This window comes from Crocodylus porosus, unplaced genomic scaffold (assembly GCF_001723895.1).
Source record: "Crocodylus porosus isolate Cpor-Errol unplaced genomic scaffold, CroPor_comp1, whole genome shotgun sequence".
In the NCBI taxonomy this organism is placed as follows: domain Eukaryota; kingdom Metazoa; phylum Chordata; order Crocodylia; family Crocodylidae; genus Crocodylus; species Crocodylus porosus.
Window position 1 is genome coordinate 5,850,988 of NW_017728949.1, and position 12,840 is coordinate 5,863,827.

A 12,840-nucleotide genomic window follows, 5' to 3' on the forward strand; every position below is an offset into this window, starting at 1 on the left:
CGTCTTCCCTTTTCATCTGGAATCCGGAGATGCGAGGGCTATAGTAATAGAGTGTCAGAGGAAATAATTGATTCATCGCACATACACACACTTACTCACAAAATTCTCTTGCTTTTAGTGCCGATGAAGCTGAACCATAGCCTTGCAAGCTGAGAAAGACGTGTAAACACTCTGTGGCTGAACTGTTAGGGCAAAGCAGACACATGTTGGAAGCTGAGCAAGAGTGAAACAAAAGATCAATTTAAAAGAAATATCTCTAGACAGAGAAGTGGCAGGGCTCTTGTTTGTGGGTCAGCAGGGAGAGGTCAGTATCCTGGAGCAGTAGATTATTGTCCACTCTTTCTTCATTAAGATCGATATATATCAATCGTCACAATCCTGTTCCCACTCATTGCTTCTTCTGATTTTTCCTCTGTTTTTTTTTCCTCTCTGGCCTTCTCTACACTACATCCCAATTTTCCCAAAAAGGTAGTGCTTCACTCTGCTAGCAAGAGAAGGAGTCAGGTAGACCAGTCTTCTGTGTTATGCCATCCAGAAGTACAGGTGCTTGCTCAGTTCTTTCATTACCAAACACTACCCTGCCTACCCTCCAGGGCCAGGCTGGTATCTGTGGAGTGCTGCAGGCTGATTACGGAGGAAGGTCTTGTGCAGGACACTAACAGTTTTGGCCACTCCATGAGGAATGGATTCCAGCAGGCACAGGCCCTAGTGCAGGGGTGGGCAAAATGCGGCCCACGTGCCAAATGCAGCCCGCCAGGCCATTCTATCCAGCTGCAGAGCCCCTAAAAAATTTAGAAAATTAATATTTATCTGCCCCTGGCTGCATGTCATGTGGCCCTTGATGGCTTGCCAAAACTCAGTAAGCAGCCCTCCACCCAAAATAATTGCCTACCCTTGCCCTAGTGGATATACCTTTTCTCCTACTTCAGCCCCTATCTATTTGTAGAGACTCAAGCAGCCTTCTTTTTCACAATACAGATTTGCCAGTGCCCTCTCCAGTACTCTGGCAAATGACTAATGTGCACAATTATGTCTAGATAGGGAAAAATGCAGGTTGTTTAAAAGACAACAGAAAACCTGGATAGGTCTGTTACCAAACTCTGCTTTCCAACATTGACCAACATGTTTATGATTTCATGGAAGTTAATGGTAGTGTTCTTGAGGGGTGAAGCAAGTGGCTGTCCTAATGTTCAGGCAATTGTTTGCTCTATTGGTAATACACCCTGTCATACCTCTTAGGAAACAGCTAGGACAGTCTCTTCCCTAATTCATCTGTTAGGAAGGAGCCAGAGCACACACTGGATGAGAGAGAGAAACTGCTAAATGAGAGAAGCCATCTCCACAGATCAGCTCCTTCGAAGACTCCTTTGCATCACTCTTCAATCTGGGAAAGCACCAGCTGCTGAAGGGACTACAGTAGCGGGTGGAAGTCATAGGAGTGTCTAATGTATCTTCACTTGGCTGCCAGGTGGCAGCAGAAGCCTTACTTCGCTTGGTAGAGATGGAGTAGCTCTGCCAGCAGTTGGGACGGTGCTGCTACTGCAGAGCAGGGGTAGGTGTAGATGCACTGAGAGTTTGGATGGCGGAAGTGAGACCAAACTTCATAGTATAGGCTTTATATCTTAGGTGGAGAAATTGTTCCATCCCTGAGTATGGGATCTGATAACAGCTCAGTCTTCTCACTGCTTGTCTGCCTTTCTTTCTGCAGTGCACATTCTTCTCCTTATAATGGTCTCTTTATTTATTGTGGTTTTTTTGCTTACTGATCAACTGCCAGTGAGTGGTGACAGTAAAATGAAATAGAAACCAAAGTCTAAGTCTTTCCACAGATGGATTCTATCAGAACTAGGAAGGTGTCAATGAAGTTTCTCAAGTGTCTGTGAAAGGGCTGTGAGTTGGTTCAGTTCTATTACAACTATAGCAGAAAGCAGAACAATGTGTCATGCAGGCATGATTCTTGATGTACTTCGTGCATTTTATTCCTGATTTTCTTGCAATTCCTTTTTTTTTTGTTTTGTTTTCTAAAATACTAAAGACATCTTGCCCCAGGAGAGCCATGTAGCTAAAGACAGAGGGTGCAGCATTTAGAGAGATGGGTTTAGAGACAGAAATAAAACTAAACAGCCATGTACATGTAACTCCTGAATAACAGCCTGCAGAAAACCCCTAAAGTGCATATTAGCACATCTTGTTTTCTTATAAAATGAACGGTTTTCCAGACATGCCCCAGATGAGAGCGCTTCTCTACTCCAACGCTCCTTTCTGCAGAGATCTGGCAGCAGTGCCTCAGGAATGCAGCCTGACGAAGAATGATAAAAAAACAGTGGGGGAGTATTCAGTGTTCATTTTGGAGCATAGGGGCTAATGGGAGGCAGAAGCAAAATTTTCATCTGAACTTAAACTTGCCAAAGAAGCAGTTTTAAAAATCTTTGATACACTTTTTTGCAAGATATGTTTGACTGGTTTTCACATAACATACTGTAATTGCTGCAAGACTCCTTATTTTGGCGGTACAAGCATGGGGTTGAAAATACTCCCAGTGATTATAAATAGATGCTATTTTGTAGTTTCCATTTTCTTGTCTTCAAGGCATTTTGGAAGAAGTCTTTCAATCTGTTTTGGGTCATTCTCTCTTTCTCGCTCCACACAAATGCATACACATTTTTCTGAGCTGGAAGGTAAAGTTCGTCTCTTTTCACAAGTTCTAGTCATTTAGTTAGGAAGAGTTAAAAGAATAGCCCAAAACATAGTTGAATAATTGTAAAACTCAGTGTGCCCTAGATACATAAGACTGAAACTACGTGTAACAAATTTAAAGCAGTTTTCAAAGAAACTGTTTCAGCAGTTATGCATATAAGCCCACCCACACATGCATAGAGTATATGCATATATAAATAATATGCATACAAACAAAAACATACTAATACTATCCAACCACAGGCCTAGCTTTTTTTTTTTCTTGTTATACCAGTTTTTGACCATTGCAACCCCATTGTCTCTAGTCAAATCCTATCTGATTTGCTTCAACATACATAAGATGAGAATCAGGTCTTGTAAGCTTTTATTTTCTACTATTCTGTATCATATATATTTGTTTGCATCAGGATCAAACTGGACTAAACAGTATCATTCTAAATTAGCATTCTGTGGCCACTTTATGCTGATATAAATGATTAAGGTGAAGATTAGAATTACACTCTTTTTGTCTACACACAGATTGAGAGACAAAGACCTAGGCACATGCCTAATTGTTTTCTCATCCCAGTGCAAATTAGTAATGACTTCACCCATATAAAACCAGTGTAAATCAGAAGAGAGTCAAATCCATCTGCTATATATACTTAATGGCTATAGATAAAATTCCATTTGCATCTAATATAAGATCATATTCTTATCATAGATCTTATCATTTTCCATAGCTGTGATGTCATCAGAAAACTAAATTTTATGCTCCCTGACTATAAATATTCTACTTAAAATCATCAATACATTTTGCAGCAATTTGATTTGTGCTGTTTGTATTCTGCTATTGCTTAATTGTCTATAAAAGTCACTGGAAACTTTTGCACTTACAAAATTCTCTACTTCATCGCTACCCCTGAAATAACAATCTGATTTGAAGGCATTTTATGAAACAGCAGGATGCTGGGTGGTGACATCAGAGCAATTGACTAAGCCAACCATAATATAATGACATTAATTCTGTCTGCTGCTAACCACCAGCATTACACGGAGTTGCTGCTACACTGCCTTCTTCCCAACCTGAGATCAAGCTGTTCCATAATCTTTTTTCAATAAAATGGTTTATTCACCGTTCTGACAGCATCAGCACAAAATAGCATTTTCTTAAAGCACTTAAAATCACCCATTCTTTTCACAGCAATTTGAGAAATGGGCATTCTGAAAGGAAGCTTTAGATTGTCTGGCAGAACTTCTGGCTAGCAGGTTTTGTACTGGCATTACTTGGCAAAGTATTAGTCCTTTTTGTTGAATTTTCACCAGAACTGTGATTTTTTTCCCCCTACGCTTCCCCTCTTCCAAGTAGCCTGGCTAGGAGATACTGTCATAAATCAGCGTGAGGCAGGAGGAGTGTATGCAGGGCTAGGAGGCCTGAACCAACAGTGAACATTCCCAAATTTGGGAATGTTAGGATCTAATCAGTACCTGTCTGTCTGTATCTGCTCGTTGATCTCTCCAGCCTTGAAGAGTCTCATATAATATAATCTGTCTAATCAAGTCTCGATTCTATTCTTGGCTGTGCTGCAAACTTCCTGTGTGACCTTGGACAAGTCACTGATCCTCTCAACTTTCTTACCTTACAGGGTCTTGTGAGGATACATTCATTAATGTTTGCCAGGTGCTGAGATACTGGAGCCATGAACGCCATGGAATGCCTATAAATAAAACTAATAATGAAACGTTGGGGAAGGTCAGCTCATACCTTTCCCATCTCTAGAAAAATAGCGTCTTCATGAGACAGCCTGAAAATAGGACAAGGGTGTGTCTAATATCTCACCTCTTTGAGATGGCAAGCAAGGAAAGATGGAGGAAATACTAAGCCAAAGCTCTGTGTGACTTACAGTCTGGAAAGCTAGCTAATTATCCAGGTTTGGAGCTGGGATAAGTTGTTTTGTTCTGGGAAGTAGCAGGTACAGACTGATGGTCTTCTTTCCTAATATGAGCTAATTTTCCCTTCCAGCTTTGTCACACCTAGAGCTCTGTCTTCCCTTACCTCCTCCCTGCGCTACCAGTAGCGTATGCTTTCCTTGCCAGCATCATTTAATCTTGCTTTGATGTTGCTGGCCTCGGGATATGAATGATGGGGCTTTCAGTGATCCTGTATCTTGCACTCAGTAGCCAGAATCTGAAGTTTGGGCTGTACTGTGGTGTTCAGGAGTGGCAGGTTACGGTTACCAAGTTAAGTTCTTTCTGGATGTGTCTTGGTTTTTGAGGCAGTTAATTTTCTTGGAAGATGGTGCTAGGTGGTAGCTCTAATGGACTCTTGAGGCACAACTATCACTGTTGCCAAATACTAAGGAACAAGCTACCTATTAGTGTGTCTTGGGTGTTGTTTTGGGGAAGATTTTAGGTAGCAGTGGCTTTCTCCTGAATACTGCAAACTGCAGCAGGGCCCAGTCTGTTTGTCTTTGTTTTTGCCTGTAGTGTTCTAAGGGCCAAGAGCAAAGTTACTTACAAATAGGGAAAATGCAGAAGAGCAAGATACTAAAACAGACTGGGTTAGCTCTAAGGAAAAAGAAGAGAATGTGAGTAACAGAGATATTAGTAAGTGCCTTATATTGGTTTATAAAAGCTCTCTTAGTGTCAGGAAAGGAGGATCACGTTCTATTAGGCACGAATCTTTAATAAAATACAATATTTGGAGGTGTTAGACCTTTACTAGCTCATTTTGTGTAACAGTTTCAAGAAGAGCAGCTGTGCATATATTCCCCGCACCTCCCTCTTTCTCCCACCCCATTGCCTGGATAATTGAAAGCACTTGGACTTTGGCTGTCTGCCTCACAAAACACCATAGCTGATGTATGCACAACGCAGACAAAACTACTGTGTTTGAGGCTCTTTCAAACCCAACAACCCCCGTTTCTCCTTAAGCTGCTGTTGAAAAATAGTTGTCTTGCTGATGCAGAAACTGTGGTCAGCTGCCATCAGTTGTGGTCAGCAGCCATCTAAGAAAACATAGTTAATCCATTGACCATACTTTTTGCGATGGATGTTAAAGATTGGGCCAGCCATTTTTATCACTAGCTTGTCAGGAGAAAGCCTAGGCTGGGGAAGGAACGGCTATGTTATTTTTCCCTCCTCTGTCAAAATCAGCAGTTTTCTCAGTGTTGATGTGGTCTGAATTCAGCTAACCAGTATACGTGTGCCATGTATTGGGTTCTGTTTACTTAACCAGTGGAATTACAGGATGTATATGCCTGAAAACCCACTATCTGGTGATTGGCTGAGACAGTCTGGATGCCATCGTACCACTAAGCTGCACCACCCACCGACGAGTTGTTCCGTAACTGTCTGGAAATGAAGCCGCTAGTGCAGAAGACATCCTTACTGTTTTTGTGGGTTTTCATTCCTTTTTTTTTCACACTGGAAAAGGAACCAAGCCTGGAAACTTTTCAAGCTCACCATAAGCAATGTTCTAGGAAAACCAGATTTTAACATGGTTTGGCTGGTGACCCAGCATTAAGAGAACTGCCGTTTAACGTGATTGATTTAGGGCAAATTTGTGGATAGAACCTAAGTGAGAAACAAAAAAGAGCAGTCTTGTGAGGAGTAGCCTGGATGCTTCTTTAAACACATGAAATTTTTAGACTTCTTATTTTTGCTATTTCCCTTTTAAGGCATAAAGCATGAAGTCTAAGTAGGAAAGAAAGTGAGAGCTCTTAAGTACCTCTGGGCAGGAGAAATAGCATGGTATGAATGTTCTCTCACTTCACAACTCTTTATAGGCACTATAGAAACATAATGAAAATTTTATCTGAATAAGCAGGGTTCAGGACATAATTTTTTTAACAAAAACAAAAGGAAAATCCTTATGTGTTTATATTAATTTCACATTTGGCAGAAGTCATCTCCTAACCTCATACAGGCTTTTATAGGGTTTATTTATTTATTTTTTGTAAGACTCAGCTTGTTAAAAGTTTATCTTCTGTCTCAGAAATTTCTGTTAGATGTTTGGATGAGGCCAAGTACTGTTTAGCTAAAGGAGGAACAAATATTGCCCAATGATTTTCTTATTAGCTTAATTTTGTCATTCTTTCTATTTGCAAACTGTCCATGGGCAGATTGTGGAATTCTCAAATGTTAGGTTTTACTGAAATTATTCACAGATTCAGATAGGAAGTCAATCTTGGCCAAGGGTTTGTTGCAGATATTGTTAATTCAGGCCGTACTGGCTAATTTGAAAAATCACATGACAGTGTTTCACAGTACTGATTGGATATATTATTTATGCAATGAAGAAAGCATGAACTGTAAATTTTACAATCAAATAGCAGAAAATTTTTGCTGAGTTGGTGACCAAGCGAACAGAAACGATGTAATTTGACTTACTGAGTTGCAGCTGATGCAGTACGAATAGAAATGTTAACAATCAAAATATTGTTTGAAATTCAGGCTTCTCAGATATTCAAGTATTCATGCTATACCCTCCGAGCAGATGGATATCCTCTGAATGTGAAAGGGTTGCAAATGTGGTTAGATCAGAATTTTCTTTTGAAATTGAGCAGATATTCACAGGGAAAAAAATGTCTCCGCTACTTGCTCAGTTGCAGTTTAAACAAACTAACCAGCTAAAAAAAACACAAATTGAGAAAACACTACTAAAAGAAAGCACTATACTGCATACACAGTTTTCCCCCTGGGGAGCAGATGAAAGAGAGAAGAAACCACATGTGACCAAATATTAGCTGGGTTGCCCACCATACCCCTTGAAGGAATTCAGATAATATGCCAATGACTTGACGAGAAGTTGTGTAGAATAGAATTAAATGGAGCCAGATCTGCAGTATGCCAGCTATGGATTTACTCCACTAAATATTCTTCCTAGACCACTCTTTTTAAAATGAGTTTTTTAATGTGGGTTTTACATTGGCCACCCAAACTGCAACTGAGTCAGAGGCTGGCTAGTTACAGCTCACTCTTGTTCCTGGCCCAGTGTAGATAGGGTTTTAGCTGCAGGCAGTTTTCAGTTGGCACTCAGCCTGATTAATTCCCAAAAAGGAGTGAAACTGAGCCCACTCGACCCTTTTCCTCAGAGACCAGCACATTCAGTTCCTGTAAGTTTGTTTTGGGGTTGTTGCTTGATGTTGTGCATCTTGCAGAACAGGAATGAGTCACATGAGAATCATTCTGTGTCCAACGAGCTACTTCTTTCAACCCTGGATTCCCAAACAGAGGATCTTGTGACAAAGTAGAAAGTCAGATTTCTGGCAGCGTGTAACATTTCTCTGCTTTCCTGTTCCCCTTGAGAAGATCTGTAGCATGTTGTTTTAACAGGTTGATGCAAAGCAAATAAACAACGGAAGAGAGAGGGGTAGTTTTCTGTAAATAATAGTGCACCAGACACTTGTTGCGGAAAGAAGAGAGGAAAGGAGAGTGAGTGTGAAAGACTGCTGAGGAACACGATGTTCATGTAATACCTGTTTATCTACAACATACAATACTAGACATCTGCTGTTAGGCATGGGCCAAGGTGAAAGCTCCAGGGGATTCAAAAGGACTCTCAGATCCAGATCAGATTCTTAAAACGTGCTCTTATGTCTATAACCCAGGAATATGGCCCCCATGCTTTGGGCTTTCAAGTAGTCACATAAAATAGCACTTGGGCACCTCAGTGACAAGTTGAACAGCAAATGCTGGATCTAATACAGGACTGAGTCTATAATTTGTGACCATAATTTAATACATGTATTTAGTGTTTCACCCAGTACTTTGGAGGAACTGGTAAATGACAATAATAGCACCTAGTTCATACAAAGAGCTTTTCATCCATAGACCTCCAAGTGATTCACAAAGGAGATCAGTTATTAGTCTTGCCTTACAGATAAGGTAACACAAAGATAGTTGAAGCAACTTGGCCAAAATTACCCCGCACAACTGGAATGCAGGTCTTTAGCGTGCCAACGCGGGGTTCTAGCCATTAGGCCACCTTCATAGAATCATAGAAGTCAGGTCGGAAGGGACCTTGTAGATCTTCAAGTCCGACCCCCTGCCTGGGCAGGATTAAAACTGGGCTCAAAAAATTGAACCTTATTTCATTTTGGTAGAATGGCACATCTAATGTGATATATTGTACTTAATAATGACATGGGCATATTGTGTGTGCATTTATTACTTGTTTAACAGCCAAAGCTTAATTGATCCTAATAAATCAGCAGATACATAACTAGATATTTATAGCCTCCCAGTTGATTTCAGTCTCTGGTTAATTAGCTATCCTCTCTAATTGGATCAAAACCTCATGAAAGAAATAATCTTTAGGAAGAATAATACAACTTGCAACTTTTGTTTGCATCAGCTTTGATATGTTGAGGCAAATAGTATTGGACTAGTCACTCAGTAGCCACAGGGCATTCATACTGAATTAATACAGGGAAGGGCCAACTTTCTGAGTGAAATGAAAGAATCCCCTTCTACTGATAACAGACGGCAATACTGAAAGATGTGTCATTCCAGCATTATAGTTCACAGTGGCACAGATGGGCCTGAGCTACAAAGTCTGAGGGTGTAAGAGCCTCAGCTGGTATAAATTGCTAAAGCTCCATTAAAGTCAACAGAGTTATGCCACCATACTCCACATGAAAATCAGTGTTTCGATGCAGAGTGAACTGGTCAAATTGTGAAGGTTGTTTGGATCTGGAATTTTTGCTCCACTGATTGCAGTCCCTTCTACATGCTAAACTGAGGGGAGCTAATTTACTCGCATGAATTATTTTGATGGTAGGCAGCACTTAGAGGCCTATACTCCATTGTGATAGGTGTTGCACAAGCTGTAATGAAAGAATGGTCTAGACCACAAAATTTAAGTTTAAGCAGTACTTTATCTAGGGGTGCTGATAGATGTGGAACACCCCTCTCCCCCAAACCAGCACTTTACCAGAAGAGGAATTGTGTCAGTTTGACCTGGCTCCCGAGAGTCTGTATAGCTCACATGCTTCAGCAGGGCTTTTGGGAGTTTTTATCTAATAGCTGATTGACTGCTCAAACTTAAATTTTGTAACCTAGACCATTTCTTCATTACAGTTTGTGCAACACCTAGCAAAATGGAATATAGGCCTCTAAGTGCTGCCTGCCATAAAAATAATACCAAATCACAACAACAATAATAATATGCCCTTTGCAGCCCATCGTCAGCTCAAATTCTTTTTATCCCTCACTTCTTCCCTCAGATATATTACTTTCCTTTTTATTAATACGTAGATCTTTATATAGTTGTGTTTTATAATCATTGTCCAAATGACAGCTCTTTCTTAGACCCATCCCCACACCTATTGCTTTGTATTAGTAGGGAAATTAGCATTATTATTTACAAAAACATCCAAGTGATTTTTTAGTACAAATCCTCATCAATGTGGCAAATTCATGCTAAGTAACTTGTCTAAGTAACTTGTTTATATCTGTTTAGCAAATTAGAGAAGCTAGGTAGGGCAGGTGTTAGGCCTTAGATATGAAGAGAAGTAGCTTGTGCTTAATGCTGTGGAAATGGAATAAAAACAAGATGGGGTGATATGGTCATAGTACCAAACCAGAAGGATGGAGTATAGGTACCAGAAACAGCAGGGCACCTCGTATTCATTCTGTACATTCTGTGATATCACCTTGACTGTGGTCTGTGTCTCCTTTTCCAACTCCATTATAGGTATGATTTTATTGAGATACGGGATGGCGACAGCGAGTCAGCAGATCTGTTGGGCAAACACTGTGGGAACATTGCGCCTCCTACCATCATCTCTTCAGGCTCCTCTCTCTACATTAAGTTCACCTCAGACTACGCACGGCAAGGTGCTGGCTTCTCTCTGCGCTATGAGATCTACAAGACAGGTTAGTGTCAGAGGACTGACATTCCTACAGCATCTGTCTTCCAAGCAGTTGATATTAGGATCAGCCACCTTTTCAGTAAGTTTAAGCACATTCACAGTATAAAGGTTTGTTTTTTTTTAACAAGTCTGTTTCATTGCATTTCTGAGAAGGTAAAGATTTCAGTTTTGTGTTATAGTGCCTTTTGATTCTTATCTTGGCATGAAAAGCAGGTTTCCTCATTAAATTATCTCTTGTATTCCAGAACTACAAACAGTCTATCTTTTTTCCATAGCATGTACAGAGCTTGTTAAGTCAAGGCTAAGTGAAGAGTGTCCCTCCTTTAGAACTGAATAAAGCTCCCCCTCCTGTGGATATGCAATTCAAACGCTGATCAATGACTGTGTTTTCTGTTTCTGGAAGCCAAGGGTTTTGTAACTGGTGTAGTGCTGGTTTAAAGGGACTGCTGTCGGCAGTGCCATCAAGGGAGTGAGACAGGCGCCTCTTGAGTTTGATATAAGAGGAACTATTCATAATTCTGTTTAATACAAAACTATGCTTGAAGAAAGTAAAAGCCGCTGAAAGGCCTTTTTATATCAGCTCTGTCTAAATATTTGTCAGATTTGTGTGCATGAGAATAAGTAGGCTCAAGGAAATAGAAAACACTCTGCATGCCTCTCTCTCTGTGTGTGTGTGTGTATGTGTGTGTGTGTGTGTGTGTGTGTGTGAGAGAGGGAGCGAGAGAGAGAGAGAGTGTGTTAATGTGCACATGAAGAGGCATGTGTATGTTTTACAAACGGGTACTGAAGACTTATTTGTCAAAGGACCAGGTCCTTTGCCCACATTCCATCACTAGCATTCTGGAAGAAACGCACACAAGTTTTACGTCACCAGTAGAACATGAAACAAATACATGAATATACAAAAAAATAAATAGCGACAAGTGAGTTTCTTATCTGGAATCTTCAAAGAAGGGGGATGAATCTGCATGTGCACTTTACTGTGGAGTAGATTAATTAGCTCTGCAGTAAAGCATCGCCATCTACACGTGTTGGTATTAGGGTGCAATAAACTAATTACTGTAATGTAGTACTGTTGGGGACAGTACTGTCTTATGGCAGAGTAATTCACTGCACTGAAACTCACGTGCAGACACTGAATGGGGGGTAAATTGTAGAGCTTTGTGAAGCTTCAGTAGCTGATCCGATTTGGAGGAGATTCAGCCCGATTTGGCATCCATATCTCCGAATCCAAATTGAATTGGGAGACCCATTAAAAGGCCCAAATCAATTCTAAAACTTCTGAATCAATTCAGAGAGATTTGGAGATTCAGCCATAGACTATACAGGCAGCAGTCTTCATTGACACTGGATGCAGCTGCCACCAGCTGGTAAGTCTGTTGTGGTGGATGGAGTGGGGAGGGAAAGAGCATGGTGGGGGGCAGATCAATGCCCCCGCAGCAAGGTGGGGATTGGGGCTGGGGCTAGGACAAGCTTCCCCGTGGAGTCGCAGGACTTGGGGAGGGGGGCTTCTGCTACTGCGTGCCACCAGTCCGGGAGCTGCTCTTCTAGTGGCTCCTTCAGCGCCTCTCACTGGTGGTTCGGGAGGGCATGAGAGTGGGCGTGTGCCCCCAGATCTGCGCGGGGTGGGTGGAGCCAGAGCTGTACTCCAGGCAGCTAGCCCCAGCCACAGTCCGAAGCATAGCCCTGGCCCTGCAGAGCACAGTGTTGGAGCTATGGAGAGGCTCCAACCACCCTAAAATTCCCCATAGCCCCTGGCACCAGCCCCATCCCGATCCAAGGGCATGCGCCCACCCACATACCCTGCCACTGCTCGCCCAGTCAAGGCAAAGCTGCAGCTTGTCTGGGAGGCATGGGGAGGCTGGAGCAGCTTCTGCCACTCTGCGCTGTTTGTCTGAGGCAGCACAGCGGCACCATCCCACGCATGCCTGCCCCGGCTGGGCGAGCAGCGGGAGGGCATAGCGCCTGGTCCTAGTATCTTCCACCACTCGTCTGGAGCACAGCCTGGCACAGCCCACCTTGCGTAAATCTAGGGGCACACGCCCACTTTCATGGCCTACCGGACTGGCAGCAAGGGCCGCCGTAGGAGCCACCATAGAATCATAGAATCACAGACGTTGGGTCGGAAGGGAGCTTGTAGATCTTCAAGTCCGACCCCCTGCCTGGGCAGGAGAAAAACTGGGCTCAGATGATTCCAGCCAGGTAGGCATCAAGCCTCCTCTTAAAGACCCCCAGGGTAGGAGCCAGCACCACTTCCCTTGGAAGTTGGTTCCAGATCCTAGCCGCC

General features: G+C 42.1%; 1 protein-coding gene across 7 annotated transcripts in view; it reads left to right on the forward strand.

Annotated features, from left to right (window-relative positions):
* Positions 1-12,840, forward strand: part of NRP2 (neuropilin 2) — a 129,470-nt gene that overhangs the window by 29,963 nt on the left and 86,667 nt on the right. For all 7 annotated transcript variants that reach the window (XM_019553692.1, XM_019553689.1, XM_019553690.1 and 4 more), the window contains exon 3: positions 10,376-10,557. In XM_019553692.1, coding sequence (XP_019409237.1) covers positions 10,376-10,557 — 182 coding nt within the window. The remainder of the gene's footprint in view (positions 1-10,375; positions 10,558-12,840) is intronic.